Raw genomic sequence first — 21261 nt, forward strand, 5'->3', positions numbered from 1 at the left:
GAGACTGTCAAGTTTGGGCTCTTCTTGGTGCATCCAGCCTTGCCCCAACCCTGTAACATGGGACCTCAGAGACCACCTTGAATTGGTCAGTAATGACAGGACCCTATGTGACAGCAGAGAAAGGGCATTACGCCCCACCAAAAAGGCAGTACAAATAGTTCTAATTATGAAAAGATTTATTGAAAAGTGATTCTATTTTTTGGATGCTGGACTGCCACAGAAAGCCAAAGCTGCTGCTGCCTTCAAGCTGTCTGCAGTTTTCAGGCTGGAACATTAATAAAAGTTGTCACCACTTGGTCCAGGGCAGCCACATCTGCTACTCCAGACAGTTTTTCTAGGCCGACCTCTTGCAAACAGACTTTTGTGCCAATGCAAGAGCCCCCTGACAAAGCAGAGCTTCAGCTATAGGCCTGCTGCAGTTACACACACCTTGAAAATCTTTAAGGCCAGATTGTACAAAAAGATGCGTTAAGGATTTCATACACAGAAGTTGTCTCTGAGGGTCTGCGCAGCACGTTTTTGCAAAGCATAAAGATCTAGTTTGTAATGTGCTGTAAAGCAACTGCACTGAAAATTAGTTGCCCAAGCACTTAACCAAAATTGGGTTTTGTGTTGGGTTTTTTTTTGTTTGTTTGTTTGTTTTAGAGTTATGAGGAGTTGTATGTTTTTCAAATGGTAACAGCTAAGGAAACTGATAAATAGCTAAAGAATATGTAATTCACAAGATACGTGCAACTGAGTGGCAATCAGTTAAAATAGTCTTTACTACATTTCTCAGTACATGACTATATGCAGAACATAAAAAGATTTCAGTTTTTACTTACGTGTCTTGGATCTTCAGGATTTACAGAAGCAAGAGAACTCTGCAAGTCTGCAAGCTCTTTCTGTTTTTTCCCTATTTCTCTTTTCTGTTTCTCCATTTGTTTTTCCAGTTCTAAAGCTTCCTTGCGTAGCTGATGCAGGATTTGTATCTTTTCACTCAGTTGCTGTTCAAGACCTTCCTTGTTGGCCTGTGATAACTGGAGATCGCGTTAGGAGGTTGGGTAAAAAGCCAAATTGAAAATACACAGCTGATCAAGAACATTTTTAAAAGTTAAATCAGACTGCTAGTTTAGCCTAACAGGTTGCCTAAAAATGATCTGTTCATGGATTTGAATCTTCTTAAGATAGAAAAAACCTCATAGGATTTTCTCAAAAGAAATTAGAAAATACAAAGACAGTTTGCTTATGGCAACTAGAAACTTTGTAGTGTTAGTCTACCATGCAAGGAAATGCCAGAACCCTCATTTTGACCAATATCTTGTGCTTTGTTTCCAAACAAGACTTCAAAAGTCTCTTGTATAATTCCTTCTTGCAGTCTTAAGAAGACTATCCGGATTGCCTTTTTTTCCCTTCCCACAGTTACGGCTTCTTAAGTAAAAAATGGAAGATTCTGGTCACTGATTTTAAGGCAAGTTTAAAGACTAAAAATAGCAATAATTTATGACAGTTGTTGAAGAAATGGAAGATGCAATTTTAGTTTAATGCTTATAAATATTTAAATTAATTATTGCTGTCAGTTATGTAGCTACATTGCTTATTATTAGCTGCACAACTAAACCTACACAGTTACAGTCCTTCCTGAAAGGCCTTTTCTGATAAATTGGGATATATTCAATCCACACAATTATATTGAGAGCTTCAGGTAAAACCTCCTCTCTCATGAACATGCGTGTCATGTCATAAGCACTGCTTACACTGTTGTGACATTGCTCTGTTACTTTCTGCTCTGTCTACTAAGCCTTTCAGGAGCTATAAGCTTCTGGTTATCGGAACTGAGAAGATAAGTTCAAATTCAAATCTAAATCTCCTGCTGCATAATGCAGTGACCCTTAACTGCCCACTTACTGCAGTACTCAAATCTGTATTTATGTTCTTTCAGAGCGTTCTGGAGAAAATTAACAATCAGCAGCAGCATCATGTGGAACATGTCTAGATGCAATTATTTGTACTACAAATCTGACATCTTATTTATAAACAAGCTATCTAAAACCTGTAAGATTTTTTTTGATGCATGACAAATAGATTTACATCTGTCCAATGGCCCCTTTAAAAAAAAAAACAGGGAGAAAAACAGTTACATTTTCTACATCAACACTGCTTCAAACATTCACTTAGCTTCTTTGCATACTTTTTTCTGAGCCAGAGAATCCTCCAGTTGTTGCAGTTCCCCCGTTACTTTCAAAACCTGTTGCTCTGCATTTGCTATTGCACTTTGCAGTTCTTCTAATCTTCTTTGTGCTGCAGGCAAAAAAACCAACAAAACCCACAACCCCACAAAATACTTTACAGTATTCTGTATAACAGAATACACATATTTTCTTTTAAAACATTAATAAGAATGCATTTTCTTAAGAGTGATAACGCTAATACAGTCTGGTTTCTCAAAAAGTACATCTAAAGTTTTTTTAATGGATCTCATACAATTAAATTAGTGCATCAAATATGAAACCTCCCTAGCACTCTCTTTTCAGTAATATTTAATCCTTCCATCCTGAGTAATATTAAAATAATATCAAAAAGAAATTGTAATGGTTTTGACCCAAAATGCATCAAGTACAGTGCTTAGAAATTACAGCACTGACAGCTTTTGACACACTATTGCTATTCTCATGTCAAGTATGCGTCAAGCATTTAATCAGTGGAATACACTACATTGATATACCTATTTTAACTTTTATTTGATAAAAATTAAGATTTTACCTGAGTGAATCTTTTTTTCTTTGCTCTCTAGTAGTTCATCTAGAGTTTGGAGCTGCAATTTCATCTGGGGTTTCTGACAGAAGTCATTTTCATCTAGCTGCATTTTTCCAATCTCCATCTGCTGAGCTTTGCTAGCAATGTAGCCTTCTCCTATAAACATATTTCTTTTATACCTAGCTTTACCAATGTATGGGCTTTCACCAGGTAAGTTATCAAGTTCAACATCCTGAAATGTATGAAGCAATATGTCTTTATATGTATTTCAGAAATATGGTTGCAGTCAACTCATAATATACATTTGACTCTCTTAACATGCATATAAAGGAAAACCAATATGAAATTCAAATAATTAGAAGAAAACAGACTACACTTGACTTGTTTGGCCTTGAACATTCTTATTATTTTATAATGGAATTAAAACCAACCCAATTAGGGTATGATCAGTTTGTGGCAAATGGGTAACGCCAGATAATATTTAACTGGAGGCATTTTTTATAATATTTTAGACTAGTAAGATAGTATAGACTAGTAATATACTAGACTTAGTAATACAGGTGATACTTAGTCCATCATATTGTTGCACTTAAACCTTACTCAAACATAACTTAAAAAAATGATTCATAGTTAATGATTACTGATCTTTACATTTCTTGTGCAGACCCCTTTCTTTCAGGCATCTCTGCAATTGTTTTGCAAGTACGACAGAGGTTAGCTCGACTATGAGAAAAAAACAACAGAAAAAGGACTGAAATTCTAATACCGTTTAACTCAAGAACATTCTGGCTTGTGGAACTTCTCCACATGAAAGGGCCTCCAGAATTAAGCCAGAAGAAAGGACTGTCATTTATGGACTACCATTTCTTTGGTTAATAATAAGAATTAAATGTTTCTTCACTGACTCTACTTAGCTAAACCATACATGTGTAGGTATGTATACTAATATTCAACACATTAAGTGTCACTCAGATTCATTTCTAATCTTGTAACTTATGGTTTTAAAATTAGATTTTTATATTTCATAAACAATAACTCTTAATAAAGCAGTATCTATTGGAATGATAGAAAAACTGTTAAGTTTTCTGTTTTCTGAGTTGAAAAGCAAGAGAAACAACAATGAAAAGATCCATTCTTTTTAAAAAATTATTACCTCTGATGGAAAGTAATTTAATGGCTCAAATTTTGCATCAATCTTATAAAACGCCAGTTCCTGCTCCAATTCATACTGCTTCTGGCAAGCTCGGGTTAGCTCCGTTGTCTTCTGCTTTAACTAATAAACCAGTAAACAAAGTAAGTTGGTTCATTCAAGTGTCATCATTGTCACATACATTTCAGTTCAGCAGAGAGCAAGGCAAGGATATTAACTTTGAAACAAAGCTCACAGCAGAAAAAGATGGTGTATTTTGGATCAAGACTATCAAAGTGCAACTTTATTACAAGATACAATATGACGACTAACAGTAGACAAGAACCCCACAATTAATATAACACAAATGATCACATGAAAGGCCTTTTAAGTTTACATGTATCAAAGGTTTGAAAATAAATTTGTGACTAACTCACAATAAAAAAAAAATAATTTGGGTACAATCCTTTAGAAAAATCAATGCCAAATAATGAATATATTTTCTGCTACTCATGAGCAGTTCAACACTTATTGTCTGTAAGAGAAACAAAACATCTCAAGTGTACAGAGCCTATGCATTTCATTTTGGCTTAACTTTGTGCTATTTTGTTTTAAATAAAAGTCCATCATGTGATTTCTTTTTAAATCAACTTTTCACGCTGAATACCTGAAGGAGAACATGCAGCAAAACTCCAATAGACAGTGGAAAGCAGGACTAATGGAGGAAAAGAAATAGAACAGACTGGAATAAAGGAAAGGCTTAAAGGAAGATTTTAAAACCCAATATGTGTCAAGCAAAAATTATCTGTGTTTCAAAGAAAAAAAATACGAAAAAAAAAAAATCAAGAAAGTTGCATCCAAAACCCACAGTGAATATACAGCCTTACTGGAACACTTTATACAAATGCTCCTACTGCAGTAAACATGCAAATAAATCCTAGAAATAAAAATAACCATGCAACCCAGGAGCACAGTAGGGCTACCTTTAGTGAGGAATAAAGGCTCTGCGGAAAGGGAACTGTGACAAACCAATACACCAGCTAAAGGAGGAAAGAAGCAAGCAAAGTTTGTCATCCAAAGGGTAAGAGTGGGTTAAGTTGCAAAATATACGCTGCTAAATCTCACTATACTGAAAACTACATCTTAGAAATAGGCTGCTGGTTTAGTGTGCGTGTCCACAGAATAAACAGCTATAGAAATATTAGATATAGAGATTCTGAAGGAAAAAATTTTAGAGGACAAGTCTAACAAGTAAGATAAAAGCTATATTTTAAGTTCCAATCAGGTCATTCACAACGGAGCACTCTCAAGCCAACAGGACTTCTCTTGCATTTTATAGCTACCACTGAAAGGCACCTGTCAAACCTAAGATCTTAGGATGATGTGAATAAAGTACAAGTAAACTAATGGACATTACCAGAACAATAATCAAGCGGTATTACTGACATACAACACCTTGCTTTTGTAAAAGCATTTAATCTTTTCCCTTATTGCAGCAGCACTTTAAAGTCCAAGCAACACAGGAGACTCAGTACACTGGCAATTTAGCAGCTAAAGGATCCTTAACCTTTCATCAACTGACAAAATTTTAAACGACAACAACAAAAAAATTACTAGAGACAAACAAATAAGTTACTATGAAGTATAAATTACAAAAGTGATACTGATTACTGGCTCAATATACTTACTTTATCCACAGGAAGAACACTGAAGAAGTGATGAAGGAATAATCAATCTCTAAAAGTTGAGTGCCTGAGTTCTGTCTCTCAATTTTAAACATAAACCACCAGCCATTTGCCCTCCCACATTGACTGCTCTGTTTCTGACATCAAAACTTCCAAATATTTACTTAGTGCAAGTGATTATCTTACCAATTCATTTTTGGTGCCCAGGTCCCTTTGTAGGTCTTCATAGCTTTGTTTCTGTTGCAAAGTCTTTTCTTTTAATGATTTGTTGACCTCATCCTGATGGCGAAGTTGCTCAAGCACTTTGGACTGGTTAAGTTTAAGGTTCTCTATCTCCTTTACTGCATTTTCCAACTCTCTTTCTAATTTTTCTATCTCTTCTGAAAAACCAAAATAATAGAAAAATTAAAATAGAAAATCTTCTCCTTCTAAGAAGTTTTATGTCACTCACTTGAGTTCTAATATATTACTATTACCTAAATTAAACCTCTCTAGAGCTTCCTGCCTGTCGCGATTTGTCACTGGCTGTCCATCCAAGTTTTCCAGCGCTCGCAAGTGGAATATGGTGTACAAGCGGTAGTGAGGCAGACTTACAACTGGATTATCAGCAAGGAATAGAGAAGTCAGATCTTGTAGAGGCTTTAGTTTAGCTATATCATGGAGCTAAATCAAAGACAAATGGAACAACTTTAGACATCCTTTCAAAAACAATTAAACCCCCATTACTGAATTTCTGACTGTATAGAATGTTTTACGTTTGGTCCATCTCAAAGGCTCTAATTTTAAAATTTATGCTAAAGTGTAATCTCTTGAAACATACACAGTACTATGACTAAAGTAACTTCCTAAAATCAAATTGTTTCTTCTACGAAAAAATACCGCTGCAAAGAGGGCAAATTACATCAAGCTTGACCTTGGAAATTCCAGAATAACAAGGCCTGTGGATATATATAACCTTCCATTCCCCCAGACTTATTCCTAAGAAAAGGGAGATTTTATCGTGAGGGGTACCCAAAGCTGGTTCATCTCTCCTCCTAAGTAGCATGACTCCTTCAGGGATTTTATTAAGTGACTTCATTTCATAGACACCCTTTTGTAGCTGAAAAACATGGAAATTAGCCTGGACCACAGAAGTAAATCTATTCATGTCCTAAATACTAAATATAAGCAAATGATTATTTACAGGTCTCCAAACCCATACAATTAACTTATCATAAGGAACACCACCAGTAACATGCAAAACTCTTCACATTGTAACCAAGTTTTCCTTAAGTTTTCAAAAACTTACCATTTCCTGAACAACATAATATAACCTATATTATGCTTTGAATAGCTAGCACAGAAGGAGAGATTTTCTGATAAACAACTTTGTTAGGCTCACAATGGCTGTGTTTCACAACAGACTTTGTGGAAAGACACACAGCAATTATTCAGGGTTAGTCAGTCAAAGTAAACGTACCATGAAAATCATGAAAAATCATTAAAAGATTCTGAGCAATTACTGTTCCTAATGATAATCACTTACGGATGATACTTTATTCTGTTTCAAATTAAGGATGCGCAGGGATCTCAGTTTCTTCCCTACCCACACTGGAATGTGCTCAATCTCATTCGTTGCAAGGTTCAGCTTTTGTAGATTCTGCATATGTTCTATACCTTCAATTTTACTGGGGGGGGGGGGGGGGGAAAGGACAAAAACATCACTTATCATGAACCAGAGCAAATTTACAGTGTAACTGAGGCATTATGGATAAACTACAGCAAAATCTGTCTCAAATAATTACCACCCAAGAGATTACCAAAAAGAGTTGTTTACTGCCATGGACTCACAATTCAAATTAAATTACACCAGTTTACTTCCAAGTACTACATTAAGACCAAAAAAAAAAAAAAAAAAAATCACAGCAAGCCTTTCTTGCTCACTGTGGCAAAACCTTTACTTTTACATATCTTAATTTTAACATTAACATTATTTTAATGTGTGATAATCCCATTTTAATATGCAAAATTTATTTCTTTTTCTCCTGAGAATGTTATGGGACACAAATGAACCAGAATAAAGATGGGGGGGTTGGGTTTTTTTCCCCATACAAAGGAAGGGCCAGCTGTAAAGTGACAGTATGCAGAACTACATTTTTTTAGTGTTTTTATTAAAACACTATGTAGCTAACAAGGAAAACAAATTAAGTTTTAGTTTATTTGGGCTTTTACCTAAAGGTATGAGTATTATAACAAAGTACAGTAGAATGTGCTCTTGTGACCATGCTATTTTTGAGTAGGAACCAACTGTATATAACGAAAGTCTGAAAAGATATAGCAGTAGCTAAAAGCTACTCTGACCTTTTCAATTCCTGTTGAGAGAGGAAGTTGTGAGAATGCAATGTGTAGAAATGACAGTGTCTTTCTTACTTCCTATTGTTAACTGAAATCGCACCTGCTCTACTGCAAAGTAAGTCTCACGTAAAGATCATAATTTGCTAACAGAAAAATTAATGGAAACAAAGAATTTTGCTGTTGCCTGAACCATTGCCCTTCAGCATTTTTATACTACTTAGAAAAGACACCAGACTTAAAAAAGTGAAAGTGAAAAAGCAATTTAGTGAGTTTACAGACTGATTAAGTCTATTCAGCTTCCTCTCCTAAAAGAAAACTTCCTTTATTTACCTGTAATGATATACAGTAAAAGTTTAATTAAATTTTTAATGCATGTAATTGGGTTATTGTATACTCTTAATTATGGTACCTGGAAACTTGTATTTCTGGCTTGGTTTCCTAGGGAAACAAGTTTAACTGTAACCATGGTACACTAACAGCACCTCCCCAAACTATTTATCCTTCTAATACCTAAGACCTTGTGCTTTTTAAGAAGATCTCACCAAAGCCTGTTAGTCTTGACATACAACTGATGAGAAATTCACCTTAACGGTTCACACCTGTGAGAGACCTCAGGAGAGAATGTCAGCTTTCTTGTATCTGGGTTTACCAAACATCAGTGTTTCTGCTTACCTGATTTTGTTGCAAGACAAGTTGAGTTCACGCAGCTTCATCAGTTTATCCAACTTCTCAATCTTCTCTATTTGGTTGTTACTAAGATTTAGTGTCTCTAGTTTAGAGCACTTTTCCAAGTTTTCTATGTACTATAGAATAGAAAATTAATCCATTAGCACTTCACCTTTATTAATTTATTTTAAGAGAAAGGCAGATTTCTGTTTTTAACAACCACCTATTAAAAAACAGAAAGTATTCTAACATTTTATTCATCACAGTTTCACTGTTTCATTCTAAAACCTTGGTTTAGGTACAGTCTTCTATAGTGTTGGAGGAGGAAAACTAGATTTTAAATTTACAGTGGACCAGTTTCATCTGCACAACAGGGATCTTGACATTAAAAAAAACAACAAAGCAAACCAGCACAATCCAAAAGATAAAAAATTACACAAATGGATGGTGTTCTAAATTTCAGTCTGACTGACTGATCAAAAATTTTTTCTTTTGCATAAGTCTCCACTGATGGGTTGTTTTGTCGTTTTTTTTTTTTAAACAGAACGTGCTTGTAGAACTAGGCTAGCATAATTAGAATATAGCTGTTTACATCCACTTAAAAATAGAACTTTACCAAAAAAGAAATCAAAATAAATTTTTAACTTTGTTTAATTACCAGTTATTTTCAATAACTTACCTTAAATTTCTTGTCCCCATCCTTTGGGGAAGAAAGATTCAGTGAGCTTATACATGCCAAATTTTCCTGTTTTGACAGACCTTTTATAAGGGGGTCAGTAATGTACCTAACTCCTGCGCTAACACCATTTTCATCTGAAATAAAACAGAGAAACTACCTTTAGTAGCAAAAGAATTGGTGATTTTTATACTAGTCTTCTATTGACACTGAATACTGGGAAAACATTGAAAATTATTTCTCCACACAAAGGATGAGAAGAAACAGAATGCCAGAAGCATTTACAGGAAATGACACGTAAGCGTGTATAGTCTTTTGAAAAAAGCACAGTATGCATCTCCTTTTGCCAGTCTTCACCCAGCACAGAATGGAAGGAGTCAAAGTCTCATTATTCTACGCATCTTTCATTATTATCACTTCAACATTTGAGTACCAAAAGATGAAAGCAAGTTTTTCAGAGTTCTTTGCAACAGATTACACATCTTTAATCACACAGTTCACAGAACATTGGCTTTTTAGTATGTACTTTTATACCTGCAGTCATTTATACAATACCTTTATGAAACCTATACTCAAAAGCAGCTTCTGCATTTTCTGCTGTAATATCAGGTTGTTGGTGCTTCCGTTCCATGCTTTTGCAAGGAGATGGAGACGCCTGTTGGCTAAGAGGAGATGGCGATCTGGTACTTGAACTGCCAGGAGGCATTGGACTAGCTGACATCTGTGTTTTTCTACATAATGCTTGTCTTACTGAGCCCTTCTTCATTGCCAGGAACAGAGAATATCATATGACCAATATCTGGAAGAACAGAAATAAACATCAGTCTGTACACACGTCTAAATCTTAATGGTTTGCATGCCAACAAAATTGCCTTTTTAGCACAAGAAAATATTTCCAGCAACGATATGGTGCCAAAACCCTACACCTAAGCCAATTCTCCAACGGGTGACAGCTTCCAGTTTTCATGGGCTAACATATATTGGGATGAATGGTATACCTGTTTGCTTACACCACTCTACAGCGCGACACCAGGAACTGGCTGAACTGCTTTCTGTTTTGCTACTCATCTTGGTAACTGTCCTGCAATTTATGGCTTACACAAAGTCTGTCAGGTCTGCAGATACTCGTACCTCAGCTTAACATAGTTGGCAGAGGCCAGAAAGAGAGGGCTAGGATCCCAATTGTTTTTACTAAAGCTAGAAATTACCCACTTTACAAATAGAAGAGCAAATACAAGCAAAAAAAAAAAGACAATAGGGGAAAAAAAATAAAATCAGTCTAGCACTGGCATTCCTTCAGCGTTCCTTTTTCTACAAACAAGTTATTCCGTGACCGCCTGGGAACTTCCAGAGAATGTTAACAGAAACTTCGCCCAGTGACGAATATATTTCCCTAGAGGTTAGTGTAGAAGCTGTCATGTACGCGTTCAATGCACAAAAGCACTTGTAGTGACCATCTTCAGGGACAGGTTTTTACTAAAACCTAGACCCAATAAACAAAATGCACCTTTTAAGATATTCTTTATGATAGAAACATATGCTTTTAAGGGAACTTTGAGGTGTATGAGTGATCACATTGTGTCTTAAGTTGAGAAGATTTTCTTCATTAAAATGGATATTCTTTTTTTTCCCCCTGAATCTTCAAGGAGAAAGAAGGAGCCGCTCTGTTCCATACTTGGAGGCACAACTCATTCAGGGACAGGAAACTGAGGCAGGAGAGGGGTGGGGAGCTAGCGAGGAGCTACTTTGGGGAAGTTTCTTGATATTTTAAGGAGCGCAGTTAGACGTTTTAGTGCGGGTTCTTGAGAACAGATTGTGCTTTTGCAATGAAAACCAGGACGAAAGTCTCACGTTAGAAGAGGTGGGGAAGGGGGGAGCGTTAGGCGGACCCGGCCAGGGCGATCTGCCGCGGGGGTACCCCGCGCCCCGGCGGGGAGCAGAGGAGTCCTCGGTGCCGCCGCTGCCTCCTTCCCTTCCCAGTTAACGGCTGCCTCAGCCGAGCCACCGGCCTCTCCCCGCCCTCCCGCCCCGGCCGGCCCACACCTGACAGGATGGCGACCACCCGGCGCGGCACGGCGCTGCCGGCCGAGCCCCGGGCCGAGCTCCCCTCCGCGGGGCCGGGCTGTGGTGCAACGCCGCGCCCGCAGCGAGGCGGCTGGGGAGCGACGGTGCTCGCTGAAGGGGGACGCCGGTTCCCGCCGAGGGCGGTTCCCCTCAGGCCTCCGCTTTGATTACCTGCGTTGACATGGTAACGCTGTTTCACCGCTTCCCGCTCGTCGCCACCGGGGCAGTAGCGGACAGGGCGGCCTCCGAGCGACCCCGCGTGAAGGCACCGGCTCTCAGCACACCTCTCTCCCGCCTCCCTTCCTCCGCCGGCCGTTCGTCGTTTCTACCGGCCACCAGGCCCGAGGTGCTGCGGCTCCTTTAAGAGGCCGGCGCTACGAGCCAACCGGACGCCATTTTGTCTGGTTGTTGGCCGGCGACGGGTGACCGGGCCCGGGGGCGGGGCGGGGCGGGGCGGGGCGGGGCGGGCCCGGCCCTCGCGAGGCCACGCCCCTCCCCGCGCGACTTTCCCGCCGCTTTGGCCCCCTCCAGCGCGTGCGCGGCGGTGGTTTCTTTTCCTGCCACCAACCGCCGCGTTGCCTCAGGGGCGGGCGCTCTGCCTCTGCCCGGCCCTCAGCTGCTGGAGGGTGGATTCTGAGAGGTTTTGTTATAATTGAGGCCCATGTCACTGTATAAGTAACAAAGTCTTCTGTGGTGATAGGGATTTTCTTGGGTTTTTTGATGTTCGTGTTTGGTTTTTTTTATGTCTGTTTTTTCTATATCTGTATATATATATTGGTCTCAGCGTAAAGCGGTATGTGGATGGGTTTTACTCTGGAACATTGTATGTTGCATTGGAAATATGTACTATATTTGATCATGAGAAACTCCATTTAGTAGGCTTAAATTGCCACTGCAATTGCTGTTGAAATAAATCTCTTGTAATGGTTTTGGGCTGTGTGTGTTGCTTTGGAATTCATACAACTAGGTGTGAAACATAAGGTTGAAAAATTAGTATACCAAATATGAAAAAGAACGTAGGGAAGGAACATAATTAGCTTTAAAAATCATCATTATAGACTATTGTTAGACTTTTAAAATGTTTTCCAGTGTGCTTTACTGTTTGCTCCTTAATGTTTATGTACCACCTCTGTAAACTTACTCTATGAATTCTCATTGTTTGGTATTTAGTGATAGGTATTTGGGCCATTATTTTTTAATAATATTAAGCACCTTACACTTTTGTAAGATTTTATTCTATATATTGTTGCCTCCCTTGTAATTTATTACATCTGTTGAGAAGCCCAAGTTGGTCTTCTTGTAACCTAATTTTCTATTGATCAGAAATAGTTTTGTAAATGTCTTTCCCGTAAAGGTTGGCTACGGTATTTGTTTAAACTGGAGAAGTCTTGCACAACTTTAGTTTAACTTTTCATAAACTTTTTTGTTGAGGTCCTATGCTTAGGTACCAGGCACGCAAAGGTTTTGTCACCAATGTGTTTTTAGCAAATGCTGTTTAAAATAGTACATGTTATAGATGCATTGTGCCTTAATATTTTAATTTTGCAGTTTTATTTGTAATGGTAGTACTCAGAAAGTTATCATAATCAGGAATACAAATGGCTAAAAGAAATTTGCAAGGGAAGGGTTATTTCAAAATAAAAAAGGAAACTTCTTGTCTAAACATCAGTGTGTTGTGTTTGATATAATTCAAATACTTTTTTTTCTTCTTATGCAAATTTAAAATCACTTTGATTTAAATAAAAATTATTTTCTGAAGGACAAACTGAATTAAACTTTTCTATGTTGGAGGGGTTTTTGCTACCTCAGATTTCTTTTTTTTTTTTTTTTTTTTAAATGGAGCTGTCAAACAGAAAAAGTTAGGACTGACATAGGATTGCTCTGGACATATTCAAAAATTGAAATCCTAAATGAAAAAATTCCTAAGTTTAGCTGTTCTGGCTTCCTTGGGAGGGGGCAATAACATTTTAGTAAAACATGATCTGCAATTAATTATTAACTATGTGTGAAATGTGTTGGTATTTCTGTTCATCTACAGCAAAAGTCAAACACAGTTTAATCCAGAATCATTAGCATCTATGGTTTGCTGTTGTCATAGACACTATGACAATTTTAGTATATTTTTTTGTTTTGCTATTTTCTGGAACAACTTATGGCCAAGAGAAAACGTAAGTAATTAAATACACAATTTACTGTAAATGTTACTTGATTGTTATCTGCTATTTTAGGTAAATAGACACAGAATTTAAGTAGAGCCAATACAAAAGGCACTATCCAAATTGATGTGTTTTCACTCACAAAATTCTCACTAGTGTATGTGGAACTAATGCTAGAAAAAGGACTGATGGTTCTGGAATTACTGTATTTGCTGCCAAAGAAAGAGGTAGAGTCGTCATCTTACGTGCCACAAGATAAACGTGCAAAAAAGTTAAGAAATAAGGGTGGTGCTCATTAGCTTTTTTGTAGTTTCTGAAGACAGATACTTTGTTACAGTTTGCTGAAAGGTCTTACTTAAATGTGTATTTTACAATTGTACTTGGCAGTGCTTTTTTAATTCTTGAATCTGTTAATGGTGTATAGAAAGTGGCCAACCTAAGTGCTTTTGGCATTTCAGACAAAGAAGCTGCACATATATCAAATGTTTTGTTCAGCAGCACATCATACATATTTTAGATACACTAAGTGGTCAGTTACTAAAGCCTGGCTTATGCTTTTGTGGAATGATACATACTTCAGTTCATAAAGCACTGAAGAAATTAGAGTAATGCTGCAAAAAATTATTCACATTTGCCTTCACTGTAAGTTGCACCATCTGTTTCAGTAAGAACTTTACTGGTGTGAAAACTACACAAGTATACTATTTGGAAGATTAGTATTTCAGGGTTTAATTTGGCAAAAGGAATAATTACTTCCATGTAAATAGCCTGTTTTCGTAGACACGCTTTTGTGTGTCTGCACAATCAAACATCACCTAAGCTGTTATTTGGTAATGTTACATTACAGTTTTTGTAAAAATTATTCCGACTGGAGCTCTACTGTGTTTTAGTGTCTTAGAATAACTTAGCCTGATTAGTTTGTTTGCTTTATCAGTGTTTACGTAAGTGAATTACAAAGGGAAGTAGTAAATCCGAAAAAAATATAGTTCCTTACCCTTTTATTGTTTTATATTCCATATACAGATATGTGCTAACAGCACCAAAGATCTTCCGAGTTGGGGCATCTGAGAAAGTTGTAGTGCAAGCTTTTGGTTATGAGAAGGAATTTCCAGTCAATATTGCCTTAAGAAGCTTTCCAGATAAGCTTGCTGTTTATTCTTCTGGCCATATTTCTTTAACTCCAGCCAACAAATTCCAAGATGCTGTAACTTTAACAGTAAGGAATTCAAACTTTTCTTGCAGTGTTTTTATTGTGACATCTGGTTATAAGTGTTAAAAAAATATTATGGTAAGTTTTCTGTTGTTTAAACTGTGAAGGGAAGCTTATTGCCTCAATTCTCAGTTTGCCACATGTAGATTTTTTCATTTTAGTTTGTCTGAAATTGAAATTATGTTGGCTAAAATTAGTGTAAAGGAGTGACACCAAAGTTAAATGTATAATCAAACTGTTTTAGAAACTTCATAGTCGCGTAACTTTAAAAAATAAAAAGGGGGAGAATGAAGACGTTTTGAACATGGACAAGATATGTCAACTGAGTGTTCAGAGTAAGCTAAAACAGTAACTAAACCGAGTTTCAAAACTTGGTCTTGTATGTCAGTGACAAGCTCCAAAGGGGCTCAGATTTCACCATAAAGCTCTATTTAACTAATTTGCTTGAAGCAAAGAGTGCTTTTTACTGTAAGCTGGTGACCAAAAGGTTTTACTTGGAGTGATGCATTCCAGAGATCCTTCTTGCCCAGTTTTCCTTTTACAGCCAAGATAGCTATTTCACCAAACTACCAACCACAACAGCAGCTTTGGTGTGGCCGGGATTTATCATGTGTATAAATGGAAATCTGATAATATGTACTCTCATAATCTCAACTGGGCTTTGCACTTTGCTATTGTAGTTCTGGAGATAGATAAAATGCAAAATTTCAAAATATCTGTTTGTAGCTTAGTACTCCAGACCATCATCTATGATGTAAGCAATAATAAAGTCTTATGGGTATTGATATTTTTATTTAATAATAATTAACAACACGATAGTAATTGCTATTCAGATACTCTTCTAAAAAAAAAATCCCAAACCCCCCAAATGTGTAGGGAAATATACTTGAAAAATATTTTAATAGTCTTTAAAAATCTTTTAATATTTGCTAAAAGTCTTTATTTCATCTCGTCCAGCTTCAGCCAACAGATTTACCAAGAACAGAGGATTCAGTCAAATATGTGTATTTGGAAGCCGTTTCTCCACATTTTACAAGATTAAAAAAAATGCGTGTTTCCTATGAGAATGGATTTCTTTTTATTCATACAGACAAACCAGTTTATACTCCTGATCAGTCAGGTAAATAATGCTTATTTCTCTTGGCTGTTATTTAATTTTTAAAGTCTGTTGACTTTGCCAAGGAATTAGGATTTAAATGTCCTTTGAGCTCTTGGGTTATGTTGTATTGCCATTGGCTGCTATTTAATTTTTTAATCATCAGAATAATATTTTGAACTATTTGATCACACTGTGGAAATTTATCACTTCTCCCAATATTGTCTTAGTCCCTGTCCTCTACACCCTAAATGACTGATCCATGGCCCAAAGAGTGAAACATTTTCCTGAGAAAATGTTAAAAATATTTGTGAAGAAATGATGACTGAATCATTGGTTTCATGTAGATTGAGCTCTTTTCCTACAAAAGGGATATAGTAGGATTGTGATGGTAAAAAATAATATTGCACTGTAATGATTCAATGTGAAAGGGTGGTGGTGCAGGGTCTCTTGTTGCTAGCACGAATAAATACTCTTTGGACACCATACTGACAAAAGGTCAAGAGCATTCTGTAAATACCAAAAGGTTAAAAAATTAATATGGACAAAAGGTTGGGGTTCGGGCAGTTTTTTTGCTTGTTTGCTTTTTAAATCTCTATAATGGTATGTCTTTGACATTTATTGTAATAATTCTTACAGTGAAAGTCAGGGTTTACTCCCTGAATGAAGAACTGCAGCCAGCTCGGCGAGAAACTGTCCTAACGTTTGTGGTAAGTTGTAATTTAATTTAATATTAATATTCTGTAGATCACAAAAACAATAAATGTGGTTAAATGGTAGATCAGTATCGCAATGAATATTTAATAAAACTGTTAGATGTTTTTGCACATAGCCAGAAATCTTTTACAGGATCTAAAAACTACTTTGTCCAGTTGGATAGAGATTTTCATGTCCCAGATCTGAAGTTGTTCCAGAATGGAAAAAAAGAAAAAAAATATTAATTATCTTTAATACCTGGGGAAAGGATTTTTGAGGGAATTTTAATAATATATGGGTTTCATACTGTTGTCTATTTCGTTTAAGACATAAAAATAATCAGTATCTACTATTTTTTTTGCTGTTAACTTGTTGTTGGCTTGTTATTACAATAACATTTTAGCAATTTTAAAAGCGTTGTGTAGTAACAGCTTTTAATTGTTGGAACCACAGTAAAATGGTTTATCAGAATTTCAGTCTAAGTTATTTCTAAAAATGTTTGTGTTTTCATGCTGTGAACATGGCAAAACTCTTAGAAAAATATGTTACAGCCAGGTTCCCACTGAAATCACAGAGTTAAGATTTTCCTTTTGAGAAGAATGATCTGTAACTGCTGATTCTTTCCTGTTGTATTTTAAAGGATCCTGAAGGAGTAAAAGTGGATATTGTAGAAGAAGATGATTTTACTGGAATAGTTTCTTTTCCTGACTTCAAGATTCCTCCTAATCCTAAGTAGATTTATTTAATGCTTTTTGAGAGTTATTAACATAATATTGACTTTTCTTACAGACTGTCAGAGTGTCTTTTGCTTGATACACGGAGTATGCATGACTTGAAACTTGGAGTTTTCTAACATTTCACATAGTGTGTAACCATGGTATAAATAAAGAACTTATGAACAAGTATTCTCCTTTAAAGTTGACTTCCAAACTAACATTTGTCTCCTAAAGGCAAGTGGGAAGCTTACTCTCTGCGTTTTCAAATAGGTGACATATGCTCACTGTAATTAGAGAAAATGAAGAGATGTAGTGAGTGGAAATACGGGTGATAAAACTGAAATTAAAGAACAGCTAGTGGTAGGTTTGTTGTGCTCAATTGAAAAGGAATATTAACAAAACCTAAAGCTTTCTATTGTAGAGATAGAAACAGTGTCAAAGATGTATTGATTTCAAGGAGGGGACACATTCTTATTTCATACATATATTCATAGAAATCACCAGCATTTTTCCAGAAACAGCAGCATACAAAATAAATAACTCTGCAGTTCTCCTTTTAGTCTTGAGAGGGTGCTGACGATTCACTGAATTGGCAGAAGGATGCTAGCAGGTCCTTGCAAAAATGATTTTTGACTGATTTATTTTTCATTAGGAAATTGGCAAAAATTTCAGTCTAAGTAAAAATTAATTTTGTATCCTTCTTGAACCCGAATATCCATTATCAGTAGACTTGCATAATTTTTATCATGGTCTAAACAGCCGAAAGATTGTAGGAACTGATTTTCTATAAATCATTATGTAAATTGCAGTTGTGCCTCAGTGCTGTAGTAAGAGAGAGAAGGACCCTAATTGAAGTCTGCATGAGTCCTTTGGTGCATTTTCTTGGCCAAAATCTACATTTTTGAATGTAGATACACATACCCATTCTCAGTCAAGATCTGACTGCTTGTATGTCTTCATTCAAGATGACCCTTCTGATGGATCCAATCACTGTGAACCATCTGCTTTTGGCCATCGTACAAAGTTTTGTTAGTAGAGCTTTCTTGGTTTGTTTGATGTAATTTAAGATGGTGATGCACTGAAAGACTCATTTTTTTAATTTTTTTTTTTTTAAGTACAAGGTACTGCATGTTAGAACTACAACTTAGATTGTCTATGCAAGAAGTTAACTAACATGCTTAATCCTTTTTTATAGTATATATATGTCAAATTATTATTCAATCCTTGATCCAACTCGAACTTTAAATGTTTCCTTATAACAAACTTGCTTTTTTTGTGGATTTTCTGAATTCTTTATTACTGTGCTTTACAACCTTATAAATGGCTAAGTGTGTTGAGTTTTCCTTTATTTAACGAAACAACTGATAATTGGTCATACCCTCCGGCCATGTGTCTATTATTAGGGGAAAAGACTGCGTTTTTCACTTACATTGAGCAAATTTACCTATGTTACAAAACTGGCAAAGATGAAATGGATGTGGTACGTAAATTAAAGCAAACTGGATCAGATTGCTTTGAATGGTAAGATAGGAAGATATACACAATTAGATATGCTCTGCACGTAGAAGTTCTGTGGGTTTATGTAAAACAATTTGAAATGAAGCAAATACCTTTTGAGTGCATCTAGTGGCAAAAAAAAATAATCCAAATTATGGTAAATCAGGTAGGTGATAGATACTCATCCTGCTGACTGCACTGAAACAGACTTACAGCCACAAACAGGCATTTGTCTAGCCCCAGGACTGGTAATTGGCAAGTGAGAGAAGGTAGCAAATAACGTCTTAATGACCCTAGTTACATTTACAGTCTTCAAAATGTGTCTCTGCTTGTAACTGTAAAACAATAATTCTGACAATAGTCATAATACAAATAATGGCATATTCTTTTCCAATTTATTTCAATGCTTTAAAATAAGTTTCAAATAATTGTTAATATATCAAAGCAGAATCTTCTCAAAATAGGCATTGAACATGTGCAAAAACTTGGTGCAGGATTTTTCTCTCTAATTATTAAGATAAAGTATTGTTAAGTAGTAATATTAACTTTTGTCTGTGACATTATTTATCATCTTAAAAAGTGATTGTTGCCATTTCATAGGTATGGAATTTGGAAGATTGAAGCCAAGTATAAGAAGAATTTCATAACCTCAGCTGTTGCAAAATTTGAAGTTAAGGAATATGGTAAGGTGTGCCCATACTGTGAACCTTCAGTTTTAAATGTTTTTTTCAGAGAAATTTATAGAGGACAACTACACAACACAGAGGAAGAAATGCAGAAATGCCTGAGGTAACATTGGCCTGCTTATACACAGCAACGAGATGCAGTGTAATGCCACTGTAAACATTGGTATAAGACTGTATTAATACAACTTGCCTCTAAATAGAGGTATTCTTTAGTATACTGGGTCATCTTGACATAGTTGCCCTGATGCAAAATGTGGAGCCAAGGCAACTGCGGATAACTTTGGGCTTTGTAAGTTGGTCTTCACTGTGGATGAGCTGCCAGCTATATTTTGGAGCTATAATGCAATTCAAATAACTTGAAACTGTGATTCTTTGATGGCTCTACAGGGGCGTCTTTCTGAGTACCTGTGGCTTAATGTAAAAAAGCACATCTAAGCAGCTTTCTTTTTTACTCCATTTTCAGCAATGCCAAGCTTTTCCATCCTCATAGAGCCAGAAAGCAACTTTATTAGTTCTGATAAATTTGAGAACTTCAGGATTGTTGTGAAAGCTAGGTAAGGAAATTTGGCTTTGATTTCTGAATATGTGTGCATCTCCTTTTACCTGAAGAATGATTCTCTCGTGTACAGAAGTTTCCTCTTTTACTTTCTCAAGAACCCCTGTATTCCAGTCCTTTCTGCTCCATAAGAGAATTGTCACCTTTTTTAAAATCCTTACAAAGTGATTATTTTTCAATAGAAGTGTTTAAAGCTACACAGACATTTGTTTTCTATCTCTTGCCTATGAAATTACTCTTCTTCAAAAATGAATGCTTTGTTGCAGCCATTAAAGTAATCTTAAAAGCATTTGTATTGTTGTTTTGTTCTCAGCTATTTTTATAATAAGAGGCTTGCAAGTGCTGATGTTTTTCTTCGTTTTGGAATAATTGAAGAAAATGAAAAAAGAATGATGCCTCGTGCAATGCATGTAACTAGGGTAAGAAGCAGCAAGCCAATCTAGTTTGCGTAGGTTCCATATGCTTAGTTCAGGATTGATCCGATTCCACTCAAGTTTTCCCATTAAATTTGATGAGAATAGGTTCCAACTCCTAGTTGGCATCAACAGCAATTCAGTGTCAGCTTTTCCTGTGTAATCCTATCATTGTGGTCATAGAAATGCACTTGAAAATGAAACTCAGAGGCAGCATCTGAGACAGAATGTAATTTTAATCTGGTCCAATTACTCACTTGAGCAAACTGTGTTGTTGAAATATCTACTAAATAACTCTTATGCTGTCTATTACAGAAAAAAAAAAAAACAAAAGAAATAAAATATAGGATCAATGTAGTAATGCCAAATCATGATGGGAGATCAAAATCACATTGATGTACTATGGGGAGTCTGTTCTCCACCAATTATCCCTCCCTTATTTAGTCTGGCCTTTTTAATTTAGTCATTGAGAAATGATAAAAGGCATTATCTTTCCTCATTTAGTGAAGACAACTCTGTGTTATTGCTACCTATTGTTGGGCCTGCATGCAGAATTTGTGATTTGTGCCATTGGTTGATTACTTATCAATAATTTTAAGGAATAAAGAATTCTTCGTTAACATGTCTCCACTTTTGTTTACTCTGAAAACAGACAATGAACAGAAACATGTTGAAGTTAGAATTTGCATATAGTGTATATATATGTTATTTATAAACTATTGACTATTAAGTAATGATTTATATTTCATTTCCAGATTGAAAATGGTGTTGCTGAGATAAATTTTAATTGTAAGAAAGCAGTGAGTTTTATAGGGTTTCAAAGTCTAGAAGAATTGGATGGGTCCTATTTATATATTGTGGCATCAGTGTTGGAGTCTACAGGTAAGCTGCTTTTTAATCAGTTTTTTTTTAAACATATCTGCAAGTGTAAACAGAACTAGAAAA

At 36.1% G+C, this 21261-nt stretch overlaps 2 protein-coding genes across 5 annotated transcripts in view; one reads left to right on the plus strand and one right to left on the minus strand.

Annotated features, from left to right (window-relative positions):
* Positions 1 to 11686, minus strand: part of CNTRL (centriolin) — a 35675-nt gene extending 23989 nt beyond the window's left edge. For 2 of the 3 annotated variants that reach the window (XM_063353001.1, XM_063352999.1), the window contains exons 1-12: positions 11462 to 11686; positions 9782 to 10025; positions 9230 to 9363; positions 8557 to 8687; positions 7076 to 7217; positions 6027 to 6213; positions 5737 to 5930; positions 4849 to 4905; positions 3890 to 4009; positions 2743 to 2968; positions 2171 to 2280; positions 825 to 1019 (exon numbers count right to left, since the gene is read on the minus strand). In XM_063353001.1, the coding sequence (XP_063209071.1) occupies positions 825 to 1019; positions 2171 to 2280; positions 2743 to 2968; positions 3890 to 4009; positions 4849 to 4905; positions 5737 to 5930; positions 6027 to 6213; positions 7076 to 7217; positions 8557 to 8687; positions 9230 to 9363; positions 9782 to 9992 (1707 nt within the window). In that variant the 5' untranslated portion in view covers positions 9993 to 10025; positions 11462 to 11686. The remainder of the gene's footprint in view (positions 1 to 824; positions 1020 to 2170; positions 2281 to 2742; positions 2969 to 3889; positions 4010 to 4848; positions 4906 to 5736; positions 5931 to 6026; positions 6214 to 7075; positions 7218 to 8556; positions 8688 to 9229; positions 9364 to 9781; positions 10026 to 11461) is intronic. The other variant, XM_063353002.1, reaches the window with a different exon arrangement.
* Positions 11687 to 13335: 1649 nt separating this feature from the next.
* The window catches only part of C5 (complement C5), a 34035-nt gene continuing 26109 nt past the window's right edge, over positions 13336 to 21261 (plus strand). For both annotated transcript variants that reach the window (XM_063352985.1, XM_063352986.1), the window contains exons 1-9: positions 13336 to 13458; positions 14470 to 14662; positions 15614 to 15776; positions 16392 to 16462; positions 17089 to 17180; positions 19262 to 19344; positions 19811 to 19901; positions 20217 to 20322; positions 21072 to 21198. In XM_063352985.1, the coding sequence (XP_063209055.1) occupies positions 13394 to 13458; positions 14470 to 14662; positions 15614 to 15776; positions 16392 to 16462; positions 17089 to 17180; positions 19262 to 19344; positions 19811 to 19901; positions 20217 to 20322; positions 21072 to 21198 (991 nt within the window). In that variant the 5' untranslated portion in view covers positions 13336 to 13393. The remainder of the gene's footprint in view (positions 13459 to 14469; positions 14663 to 15613; positions 15777 to 16391; positions 16463 to 17088; positions 17181 to 19261; positions 19345 to 19810; positions 19902 to 20216; positions 20323 to 21071; positions 21199 to 21261) is intronic.

This window comes from Chroicocephalus ridibundus, chromosome 15 (assembly GCF_963924245.1).
Source record: "Chroicocephalus ridibundus chromosome 15, bChrRid1.1, whole genome shotgun sequence".
Taxonomy (NCBI): domain Eukaryota; kingdom Metazoa; phylum Chordata; class Aves; order Charadriiformes; family Laridae; genus Chroicocephalus; species Chroicocephalus ridibundus.